The following is a 12,633-nucleotide window of genomic DNA, read 5'->3' as shown; positions in this document are numbered from 1 at the left end:
AGTGTAGTACTTTGTGTGTCCTCCGGAGGCAGAAGCTAAACACCCATGGTCTGGGTCTCCCAATATGGAACTATAAGAAAAAGAATTTATGGTAAGTAAACAAAATTCTCTTTTTTAGGGGCATGTGATGGGATGTGCTGAAGACCGGAGAAGATGGAAATCTGCAGAGACGAGATGTGAAAAGTCATCATGGCGTCAGGACAAGGTGAATAGAAAGAAACGACTCGGAGACAACATAGTCTATAAGGTACCTGAATGTAAATATTTATTTGTGATACTGACTGTGTGTCATCATTAGGCCTGGGTCCCACTTGTGCATTGCTTCTTTTGAGAGCGCAATAGGGCCCCCACTGATCAGCTGCTCTTGATGCAGGTGGCCGGAAATGCTTATTTCTGGATCTGCTTCATCCTCTGATGGTGTCCGCGGCTGGGTATTCCACATCCACCTCATTGATTAATAGGAACCTGCTGCCACTCTTTGAAGACTGAGCAGATCCAGAACTGAGCGCTTCCGGCCACCTGCCACCACCGACATGGCACCTAGAACAGGCGATTGGCGGGGGTGCCAGGTGCCGGATCCTGAACAATCAGACATTGAGGATCTATCCTAAGGAAAGGCCTTCAGTGTTAAAGTAGTGGACAATTGGACAATCTCTTTAATAAAGTCTTGTGCCGTCTGACAAGTTAAGGGTTACTATGTTTTTATTTATGTTGTTAGGAGCATTAAAGGGATTGTCCAAGTTTGTGATGAGTCTGCAGTCACTCCTTGTGTCAATCTATATGACTGCAGACTTCTGAATTCTCACAGTGTGCACGCTGTCAGGATTCTCTGATGCCGGCAGTGAGAGTGGGAGCTTACGAAGCTGTAAGTATGTGATTTACATAGATGTGGTCATGTGCTGAATAGACATGCTCAATGAAAATGAATTGACTGAGGCTGGACACATCAAACCAGAATGTGGCCAGAAGTGTATAAATCTCATACTTTTGCTCACATGATCGTCCACTCTCGTCACTGGCACCGGAGAATCCTAAAAGTGTGCAGAGCAGAATTCAGAAGTGTGAAGTCACGAATAGATTCACTGCAGACTTTCATCTCTAATCTGGACAATCCCTTTAATTACAAAATTAAGCAGTGTAATATACCCACTGTCACAATTTAGCTCTGCTCACTGGTCACCACATGGCCACTCCACTCATATGTGATTTTCATACTTGCATGTGACAATTAGCTTTTCTTCATACATTTCTCATTGAGAAAATTATTAAGAGAAGCTTGTTACCACATGACTAAGTGTGCAAATCCTATATAAGTGACTGGTCACATGACGACCACCCAAATTGCTTGGTGGGGGTGGGGGGGGGGGGGCAAACTGAATTCTTGCCCCGGGTGCTGGAAATCCTAGATACACCTCTGGTCCCTGTGCATAAGGGATGATAGGGTCAGGGTCAGAGGCTGTCTATCTTTTACACTGTGTCTACTCCCTGCTGTGACCTGGGCTGTCCAGATCACAGTTTTGGGAAAAGACTGCCGCCATCTTTGTGGTGCCCACAATATATATGTTATGCATTCTACTTTCCCCCTGTGACCACTCTGCTCAGCGCTAGTCGAGCAGTGACACTGGGCTGACAGAAGATGTTAGAGTATATGGGGGTTCCTTCCTAGTATGATACAGTTTGTCACGTGATGGGGGGTTGTGTTCAAAATGCAGCCTGTTTTCCAGATGGAATAAACACATTCTTTTTGTAAGTCCACGTGGGTATGGAGTTGTTTAATAATAGAAGTGGGAGTCTGGGGGGTAAACATAGTCACGCCCACCAACCAAGCTGAGTGAGTCTGTTACAATGTGAAGGAGCCCATACATTCTAGCTGATTCACTACTGAAGACACTAGAGTATATGGGCGTTTTACAGGTCCTGACTGCAACCCGTACATTCTAACAGACTTACTAATGAAGAAACTAGAAAGTACGGGCTGCAGTCAGTACCTGGTAGGAGCCCTTACATTCTAGGCTCAATCTGACAGGAGATGCTGCCGTTAGCAGAGGTCCAGGAATGAGTTGAGTACACTAGCTGTGAATCCCGGCGGCTCTTCCTATCACTGTACTCAGCGGTGTCAGGAGTAGCTGCCGAGATACCTGGCTAACAGGAGGAGGTCCAGGATGGGATGAGTACACAGTATATCATGGGCCACGATATTGCGGAGCACTGCCGTGCGGAGTTCTGTATACCATTGTGGAGCACTGTATATCAGAGCGCGGTATATCATTGGGCACAGTGTTGTGGAGCTCTGCCGTGTGGAGCACAGTATTTCATTGGGTACGGTATATAATAAAGGCACAGTATACAGTGGAGCACTATGCAGCTGTCTTAGGTGACACTTTAGACATGTCAGGATCACTTTGCAGGCCCCAACAAAATGGCTCCACACTGATCTTAAATTTCATCATCCCTTATCCTTTTGGAAACACCCAGAAGGGGAGGGGAGGTGTGAAATTATACACGAGAGTAGATTCTGCCCACTTTCACTGCACTTGTAATCCAGGCTAGTTTTACACTTTGTTTACAGTAGTTGCTCCCCCTCTTGTTTAAAAGTGGAACATATCAAACTTAAAATATTTTTTCAGATTTTGCACCATTAAAAACAAATATTTAAAGAAGACATTAAAATATTAATTTATATTTCAGTTATTAAAACAATATTTTTTAATAGCACCTTCCCTTTAAGTTTCATGAACAGTACCTCAGCACATGAAAAATAAAATGTTTATAGAAAGAGATGTGACCCAACTGCAGGACAAAGGTGCAATAAACAAGGATTTGAACTGCCCCATTAACAAGATTGCATAATCTGGCTCAAAACAAGTCCCGTCACACAACCCCTCATTTGCCAGAAAGTCACATCCCTAGAGGATAAAATATTGTGATTCAAAGTACATCTAATACCCTGTATAGTGATGGACAGACCCGAACTGTAAAACTCCAGACCCGAAATTCTGGGTGTTGACCCAGAGCCAGCAACTCAGGAAATAAAAATAAAGAAAATAAGAATGAAGCAAGCGCTTCATACTTACCGAGGCTCCGGCACGGCTGTAGCTGCTCTTCTCATTCACTTCCAGGGCTACTCATTACCTTCATTGCATATGCACTGCTTTCCCAGCCACTCAGCCATCCTGGCATCTGTGATTGGTTGCAGTCAGATGCACGCCCAGCCTGTGTGACAGCGTTTGACTACAAGCAATCACAGGCACTGTCTGCAGGTCTATATCATACAGTAAAAATAAATAAAAATATTTGGCGTAGAGTCTCCCCATGTTATGATACCCAGCACAGATAAAGCATACAACAACAGGCTGAAGCCCCCAGCCATGCATCACAATAGGAGGAACCGCATGCAAGGTTTTATATTTAAAAAAAAAACAAAAAAAAAAACAGCATGCGGTCCCCACAATTTGATACCCAGCCAAGATAAAGCCCGACAACTGGAGGCAGGTATTCTCAAGCTGGGGAGACCCATGCTTATTGGGCTGCCCCCCCAGGCTAAAAATAACAGCCCACAGCTGCCCAGAATTGTCGCATCCATTAGATGCGACAGTCTCTAAACTTTACCTGGCTCTTCCGTTTGCCCCGGCGCAGTGGCAATCAAGGTAATAAGGGGTTAATAACAGCCCACAGCTGCCACTAAGCCCTAAACTTTCTAGGTTCTCGCCTTTTCTGCTCTAGGTTAGATTAAATAATTTCTGAAGCCATCAGCAGAGGAACATGTTTCTCCCACAATCTAGACCAGGGGTCTCAAACACACGACCTGCATGCAATGCCTGAGGCTTTTTCTTGCAGCCTACAAGCCCATAGATCCCGTGACGATCAAGGCCGATGCAGGCGCTGCCGCCATCAGTGCTTTATTGCAGTTGATTTGACAGTGCTGCGCAGGGCTGCTCTCTGCACAGCTATAGGAATGCCAGCCAGGGGGCAACAGCTGACATCTGTGTAAGATGTCAGCTGCTGACCTCTGATGTCCCTGTGACTGGCATTCCTATAGCTTTGCAGAGAGCTTCTCTGCACGGTGCCGGCAAATCATTCAACTGCAATAAAGCAATTAAGCTGTTAGCCTCAGCACCGGACGCGATCTTCACGGGTCTACGGGCTGGCGGGCCATAAAAAGCAGGAAAGAGGATACCAAGGGAACGTAAGACAGGTGAGAAGATTTGCACGTGCGTGCGTGTGTAGAACGGCACAATACTTTACTACAGGATGGGACATTACTACAAGAATAGGACCAGCATCGGCACCTGACTACCAGAAGGGGACAAGGATGGGGCACATTACTACAAGATAAAGAAAAAAAGCCTTCCGTTTCCAGGAAAGGCAATGCGTGAATATTGAAAACTTTGTTTTATTCTATCATAGATTTAAAATTATATATACACATGCGGCATGGTATGACCACAGAATCAAGGAGGCAATCATCCTACATGTTTTGGCAATAAAAATGCCTTGTTCATCCATGATGTTAGGGTGTCTTGTGTCTTTTTTAGCCCACTGAGTGCAGTATGATGTAGCAGAATAAGTAGAAACACAATATAATTTATTATATATAAGAATGTACAGTAACAATTAGTAAGACTCTTTGTTTTTCCTGGGTTTCGTAGCTGCAATCATCAGCTTCTTTTTAAAAAGTTGAATAACCACAAATGGATCCGTCGGTGTTCATAATCCAAAACTGCAAGATGAAACATTTTCCATTAATATCACTGATTAATACAGAGATCCAAAAAAAAAAAAAAAAAAAAAGTAAAATGTTTTGCCTCTGCCTTTGCTGATTATACAACAACTGCAAACACCAGGGTAATCAGTTATCAGCCTAGTGTCCATTAAAGGCAGACACAATATGCTTAACAGGAATGCAGCATATATTCTTTTATTATTCTTTATTAAATAAACATACATATGCAAGTTATTTTAGGGATTTTTTTTTCTATAAAGCTAAAAACAGAGCTATATAAAAGCATTCATAGACATGGGTTTTTCTCTTCTTCCTGCTCCACTAGTGCTTATACCAATGATGACAAAGGCTTATACTGGAGCTTCCTGCAGTTCTGGTGGTTTACAATGTGTAGTGCAGACAGTAACATATATATCAGTCACCGACCATTTCTAATAAAAGATATGAGGTTGCCCTGGTCGCCATCATTTGCCAGCAAAGAAAGTTAAGTTTTCTGAGAGAAGGATCATTACATTCCTAACATTACAGGCGAAAAAAAATAATGGCTTTCAGAGCCTTTCCTTCCAATACTTAGACGCTGGTGGAGCAGTGGCACTAGATGCTGAAAAGAAGCAGAATTACTATGTGCCTGGTTATAGCTCTGTTATGCCAGTGTCTAGCACTGACCCATGCCTCACACTTGGGATATGCTGATATCACAGCCATATATTCATTATTTTGTTGGGGGTTCCAATTAACCTCTCCTAAATAAAGGATTCAGGCATGCATCAATGGAGCTATAGACTTTACTTTTCAGCTACACTCCCTGTGATAATTGATGTGGATACTCCTTTAGAAAACAGCTTGACCTTTGAATCACAGCGAGTCATACAGGTACAAATGGTGATCGGTTCTCTTTAAAGGGAACCCATCAGCAGGTGATAGACCCTAAACTAAAGTAGTCCATGTACAGCCCCTGTAACACTGATTATGTCCATACCTGTGTCTTGTAAGGCTGTGTATCCATTTTTATAAGTATTGATTCTGCACTCACAGCTCCTCAGCCTGTCCCTCTTCTGTGACCTGCACCCACCCACTCCTCTGAGATTTAGCACAACCGCTGTCATTCTCGGGGCACTGCATGTGCAGTAAAGTCCTGATGACATTGCAAGAGAAGGACTATTGACCTACAAATAAGTGCTGCCCCAAAAATAATGAAACTCGCGCTAGATCTTGGGCAGGGGAGCAGGTCACAGAAAAGGGGAAAGTAGCTGGAGAGCTGTAAGTGCAGGGCCAAGACAACCCCCCCCCCCCCCCCCTGCAGCTTATCTGCAGAAAAAACTGCCAGCGGATTTCTCTAAACTGGAGACACTGACGTACAAAAAGGTAAAACCTGCTGAAAGGTCCCATTTAAAAAGGTTGGTTACCCAGAAATAAGAAAAAAAATAATCAAAAACTGTAAATTAATTAAATAAATGTATAGTCACACTATTTGGCCAGAACAGGCTATGCAGAAACCAGCTCTGTTCTCCCTGCTTGGTCCAGATGGACATGTGACCACTGCAGCCAGTCAGTCGCTACAGTGATTGCCGCAATTTTCACTGCTGTAGTGGTCACGTGTCCATCCAGACCAAACAGAAGGGGAGAGGTGGGAGAACGGTAAGGGAGGATTTACCTTTTTTTTTTTTTTAAAAAACATTGCAAAATGATGAAATTGGACAAATCTCTTTTCCTACTTAGGCTGCTTTCACACTTCCGTCTTTTTCCATCAGTCACAATCCGTTTTGTGACTGATGTGACGGATGCGTTGGAGATTGTGGTACAACTGATGGCATGGATCCATTAAAAATACGGATCCGTTTAGCAGTTTCTACCTGGCAAAGAGAATCCAGCTGTGGCCGCGGGTAACCTGAGTGACGTCACCACTTATAGCGTTACTCACTTCAGTTGCTCCGTGGAGCTAATAGCGAGCGGCGGTGCTCTACTGCCGCTCCTGTCCGCTCCCGATGTAGCAGAGCTGAAAGCGTCGTGGGAACTCACGTGGATTATGTTGCACCTGGAGGGGTATTTGGGGAATTAATAAAGTGGTGAAAGAGGGTGTTTTTTTGTCTTTTATTTCAAATAAAGGATTTTTCGGTGTGTGTTTATTTACTTTCACTACAGTTTAGTGATGGGGGGGGAGGGGTCTCATAGACACCTGCCATCACCAAGCTAGGACTTAGTGGCAGCTATGGACTGCCATTAACTCCTTATTACCCCCAATTGCCACCGCATCACGGTAATTGGTATGAGTGGGGTAGAGTCCCGGGATCTAATGCATGTGGCATTTTCGGGCGGCTGCTGGCTGATACTTTTAGGCTGGCGGGCTCCCCATAACGTGGGGCTCCCCATCCTGAGAATACCAGACCTCAGACGAGTGGCTTTACCTTGGCTGGTATCGAAATTGGGGGGGACCGCACACTTTTCTTTTTTTTTAATTATTTATTTTACTGCACGATATAGCCCCACCCACCAGCAGCTGTGATTGGTTGCAGTGAGACAGCTGTCACTCAGCGTGGGGGCTCATCTGAATGCAACCAATCATAGGCGCCGGTGGGCGGGGGAAACAGTGAATACGAGATAGAATAATGAGCAGCTGGCATTTTCAAAAGTAGGAGAAGCCGCCGGAGCAGTGTGACAGCTGTGCAGCGCCACGCCATGCCGGTGAGTATGTGAGAGGGGGTGAGATGGAGAGACCGACATCGACAGAGGTAGAGAGAGAGAATGTGAGCGAGAGATATTTTCTAACCAGAAAGGAATTTACACATCTGAGCATGCTCTGTTGCTAAAAGACTGAAGCGTCGCCAGAATCCGTCATTTGACAGATTGGACGGATTCAGGCGCCCATAGGCTTCCATTATAACCAACGACGGACGCTGACAGAATCCTGCGCGCTGCGTTTTTTTGACGCTACAAAAAAACGTTACATTCTGCATTGCTTCCGCCCGGCGTTCAGTCATTCCATGAATGATCAGTCGCATAGCGGATGCAACGCAGGGCCATCAGTTACAATTCGTCGTTAATACAAGTCTATGGGAAAAAAACTGAATCCTGATACTGTAATTATTTTGCAGGATTCAGTTGTTTCTCTAAGTGACAGATTGTGACTGATGGAAAAAGACAGAAGTGTGAAAGCAGCCTTAGTGAGTAGTTGGATCTCTCCATGTCCCCTGTCAAATTGTATGGAAGAGTATATAATATGGACATTTTAAGGGAAATCTGAGGTCACCTCTCATACAGGATATCAGGTCTGGAAGTCAGTAAAAACTTAGAAGCTTTGTCTTTTCTTACCTGCCCAATGTGCCCCCGGCTTGTGTATAATACTTATTATAATCTAATCGCAGAAGCAGCTGTGCCAGGTCAGGGTTGATCTGATGGTTGCGGACACTTGAAAGGATCTTGAAGAGTAGTGAGGACTGGCAACTAAAACCCTACAATCAAAGGCCAACGTGATCAGAATACTGTGTGTGCATATGTAAGACTTTACAATACACATCACTTACCTTTACTAAGATATCCAGCTGGCCAGTGCCACGCTCGTCTAAAGGACCCAGATTTTTGCTGACTAGAGAGCAGAAGCTGTGACATAAATCTAAGATTTCATTTAGACAATGAAAAACCTGAAAAATGAATACAGTGTTTAATACATTCTGTGAGCAATAAAAAGTATTACTATATGCAAAAGGACATGCTATACTTACCGGCTTCAATAAAATAAAGGACTGAGCCAGGAGATTGCTGAGGAAGTGGTCGTGAGCCAGGCGAATGCTCTCAAAATCTCGCGTAGAGTTAATCTGTTCTAAGAGCTGCGAGAACTGGGACTCCAAAACATCTACCTGAATTAATGAAGAGAACACACCATAAGGAGATTTACCTACCCGCAGCATATCATGGGGGAGGGCAATGTTATTTACAAAAGAATTTATAAAAGGAAAAATAGACGTCATTTTCTCTTATTTAGTCACTTTCTCACCTGCAAGTAATACTGAAGATTGTCCACTAGGAATGCCATGTGATTCCGAAGCCGCCACTTAATGGCATCAGTCTTATTAGATTCCAAATGTTTCCTCTGCATCTGTAGAGCCCAACAGTGCTGCAGCTCTGACTGCACGTGCCGGACGCTAAGTAAGTACTTGAAGATGACATTGTACCTGAGAAGAAAGGTTGACCACCAAAAATGAGTAATGCATTGGAAAGTCTCCTCCAAAAGGTCAAAACTAGTGATGAGCGTGCACTACCATGCTCAAGTGCTCGTAACAAGCTCGGACAGGCCCATATACCGAGTATGATGGAAGTCAATGAGAAGCTTCAGCATTTTTCCAGAAGATATTCTGGAAAAATGCTTTAGTTCCCCATTGACTTACATTATACTCAGGCACTCGAGTTGAGCCCATCTGAGCGTGACCGTGCTTGTTACAAGTACAGATCACCCAAACATGGTAGTGCTCGCTCATCACTTGTCAGGACTAAAAGGAGACAGTCAGATTTAAGTAAAATTTGGAAATTTGCAGTCAGAGGAAAATAGCTTGAAGTGGGGTAACATAGGACAGATTCGGTTACAACAACGTCCTTCATAAATGTGAGATTAATTAGAGGTTCTTTCAGCCACGGACAGTACCACCTATGCTTGTTACCAAATGCTGCATGGTCATTTTATCCCCAGCGAGAGGCTTTCACTTTGGATAAAATGATTGTGCTCGGCAGCCTAAACTCCGTCCACCCAGCGATTTCATTGGCTGGCTATAGATGTTTAAGGTTTCCTCTGCGAGTTAGTGTAGTTTTGTTTGTTGTGATTTTATAATGAAATATCTGCTCTCCTACAGTGAACACATATTTAGTAGGAATCTATGTGGGATCCAAAAGGAGGCAGCTCTTTTTGGGGAGCCAGACTGCCAGTCACAAGCTCCCACGACGTTCCTAAAGTTTTTTCTGCAGCTATTCACCCCTCGTCTTCAAGTTGTATGAACCATATTGAAGTATGGAATGAAGTATCAACAATGAGGATTACTCCGTGGTCTGACCTGCTCTGTGGGTGTATATTTAGTATGTTCCACCTTTGTGATGCATCCTGCTTTATGATTAGCCAGTGTCACAAAAAGGTAGAAAAAAATATATGACCCTGAAAGAATCTGTTACCACTCATGTAGCTGAAGGGAATAGTAAAAAAGAAGGGAATTTTGTTTACTTACCGTAAATTCCTTTTCTTCTAGCTCCTATTGGGAGACCCAGACAATTGGGTGTATAGCTTCTGCCTCCGGAGGCCACACAAAGTATTACACTTTAAAAAGTGTAACCCCTCCCCTCTGCCTATACACCCTCCCGTGCATCACGGGCTCCTCAGTTTTGGTGCAAAAGCAGGAAGGAGGAAAGTTATAAATTGGTCTAAGGTAAATTCAATCCGAAGGATGTTCGGAGAACTGAAACCATGAACCAAAAGAACAATTCAACATGAACAACATGTGTACACAAAAGAACAACAGCCCGAAGGGAACAGGGGCGGGTGCTGGGTCTCCCAATAGGAGCTAGAAGAAAAGGAATTTACGGTAAGTAAACAAAATTCCCTTCTTCTTTGTCGCTCCATTGGGAGACCCAGACAATTGGGACGTCCAAAAGCAGTCCCTGGGTGGGTAAAAGAATACCCCAATAAAAAGAGCCGATAACGGCTCCCTCTTACAGGTGGGCAACCGCCGCCTGAAGGACTCGCCTACCTAGGCTGGCATCTGCCGAAGCATAGGCATGCACCCGATAGTGTTTCGTGAAAGTGTGCAGACTCGACCAGGTAGCCGCCTGACACACCTGCTGAGCCGTAGCCTGGTGCCGCAATGCCCAGGATGCACCCAAGGCTCTGGTAGAATGGGCTTTCAGCCCTGCAGGAATCGGAAGCCCAGAAGAACGGTAGGCTTCAAGAATCGGTTCCTTGATCCACCGAGCCAAGGTTGACTTGGAAGCCTGCGACCCCTTACGCTGGCCAGCGACAAGGACAAAAAGCGCATCAGAACGGCGCAGGGGCGCCGTGCGAGAAATGTAGAGCCGGAGTGCTCTCACTAGATCTAACAAATGCAACTCCTTTTCACATTGGTGAACTGGATGAGGACAAAAAGAAGGTAAGGAGATATCCTGATTGAGATGAAAAGGGGATACCACCTTAGGGAGAAATTCCGGGACCGGACGCAGAACCACCTTATCCTGGTGAAAAACCAGGAAGGGGGCTTTGCATGACAGCGCTGCCAACTCCGACACTCTATGGAGCGATGTGACTGCCACTAGAAAGACCACCTTCTGCGAAAGACGTGAAAGGGAGACATCCCGCAGTGGCTCGAAAGGTGGTTTCTGAAGAGCCTTTAGCACTCTGTTAAGATCCCATGGTTCCAGCGGCCTCTTGTAAGGTGGGACTATGTGGCAAACTCCCTGCAGGAACGTGCGGACCTGCGGAAGCCTGGCTAGACGCTTTTGAAAAAATACGGATAGCGCCGATACTTGTCCCTTGAGAGAGCCGAGAGACAACCCCTTGTCCATTCCGGATTGAAGGAAAGAAAGAAAAGTGGGTAAGGCAAACGGCCAGGGGGTAAAACCCTGATCAGAGCACCAGGATAAGAAGATCCTCCAAGTCCTATGATAGATCTTGGCGGACGTTGGTTTCCTGGCCTGTCTCATAGTGGCAATGACATCTTGAGATAAGCCTGAGGACGCTAGTAGCCAGGACTCAATGGCCACACGGTCAGGTTGAGGGCCGCAGAATTCAGATGGAAAAATGGCCCTTGAGACAGCAAGTCTGGTCGGTCTGGGAGTGCCCACGGTTGACCCACCGTGAGGTGCCACAGATCCGGGTACCACGACCTCCTCTGCCAGTCTGGAGCGACGAGGATGGCGCGGCGGCAGTCGGACTTGATCTTGCGTAACACTCTGGGCAGCATTGCCAGAGGAGGAAATACATAAGGCAGTCGAAACTGCGACCAATCCTGAACTAATGCGTCCGCCGCCAGAGCTCTGTGATCTTGAGACCGTGCCATGAATGCTGGGACTTTGTTGTTGTGCCGAGACGCCATGAGGTCGACGTCCGGCGTCCCCCAGCGGCAACAGATCTCTTGAAACACGTCCGGGTGAAGAGACCATTCCCCTGCGTCCATGCCCTGGCGACTGAGAAAGTCTGCTTCCCAGTTTTCTACGCCCGGGATGTGAACTGCGGAGATGGTGGAGGCTGTGGCCTCCGCCCACAGCAGAATCCGCCGAACTTCTTGGAAGGCTTGACGGCTGCGCGTGCCGCCCTGGTGGTTGATGTACGCGACCGCCGTGGCGTTGTCCGACTGTATGCGGATCTGCCTGCCCTCCAGCCACCGATGGAACGCCTTTAGGGCTAGGTACACTGCCCTTATCGCCAGAACATTGATCTGAAGGGAGGACTCTGTCGGAGTCCAGGTTCCCTGAGCCCTGTGGTGGAGAAAATACGCTCCCCACCCTGACAGACTCGCGTCCGTCGTGACCACAGCCCAGGATGGGGGCAGGAAGGATTTTCCCTTCGACAGAGAAGTGGGAAGAAGCCACCACTGAAGAGAGGTTTTGGCTGCCAGAGAAAGGGAGACGTTCCTGTCTAGGGACGTCGACCTCCTGTCCCATTTGCGGAGAATGTCCCATTGGAGTGGACGCAGATGAAACTCCGCAAAGGGGACTGCCTCCATCGCTGCCACCATCTTCCCCAGGAAGTGCATGAGGCGCCTCAACCTCAAGGGGTGTGACTGGGCCCGAAGGAGAGAGTGCACCCCAGCTTGCAGCGAACGCTGTTTGTCCAGCGGAAGCTTGACTATCGCTGAGAGAGTATGAAACTCCATCCCGAGGTAAGTCAGTGATTGGGCCGGAGTCAATTTTGACTTTGGGAAATTGATGATCCACCCGAA

At 46.1% G+C, this 12,633-nt stretch overlaps 1 protein-coding gene across 2 annotated transcripts in view; it reads right to left on the bottom strand.

Annotated features, from left to right (window-relative positions):
- Positions 1-4,564: 4,564 nt before the first annotated feature.
- Positions 4,565-12,633, bottom strand: part of TUBGCP4 (tubulin gamma complex component 4) — a 115,003-nt gene continuing 106,934 nt past the window's right edge. For both annotated transcript variants that reach the window (XM_075345868.1, XM_075345869.1), the window contains exons 14-18: positions 8,715-8,892; positions 8,443-8,577; positions 8,245-8,361; positions 8,033-8,172; positions 4,565-4,720 (exon numbers count right to left, since the gene is read on the bottom strand). In XM_075345868.1, coding sequence (XP_075201983.1) covers positions 4,708-4,720; positions 8,033-8,172; positions 8,245-8,361; positions 8,443-8,577; positions 8,715-8,892 — 583 coding nt within the window. In that variant the 3' untranslated portion in view covers positions 4,565-4,707. The remainder of the gene's footprint in view (positions 4,721-8,032; positions 8,173-8,244; positions 8,362-8,442; positions 8,578-8,714; positions 8,893-12,633) is intronic.

This window comes from Anomaloglossus baeobatrachus, chromosome 4 (genome assembly GCF_048569485.1).
Source record: "Anomaloglossus baeobatrachus isolate aAnoBae1 chromosome 4, aAnoBae1.hap1, whole genome shotgun sequence".
NCBI lineage: Eukaryota > Metazoa > Chordata > Amphibia > Anura > Aromobatidae > Anomaloglossus > Anomaloglossus baeobatrachus.
The sequence above is the reverse complement of the archived record's forward strand: the minus strand, read 5'-3'. Positions and strand labels throughout refer to the sequence as shown.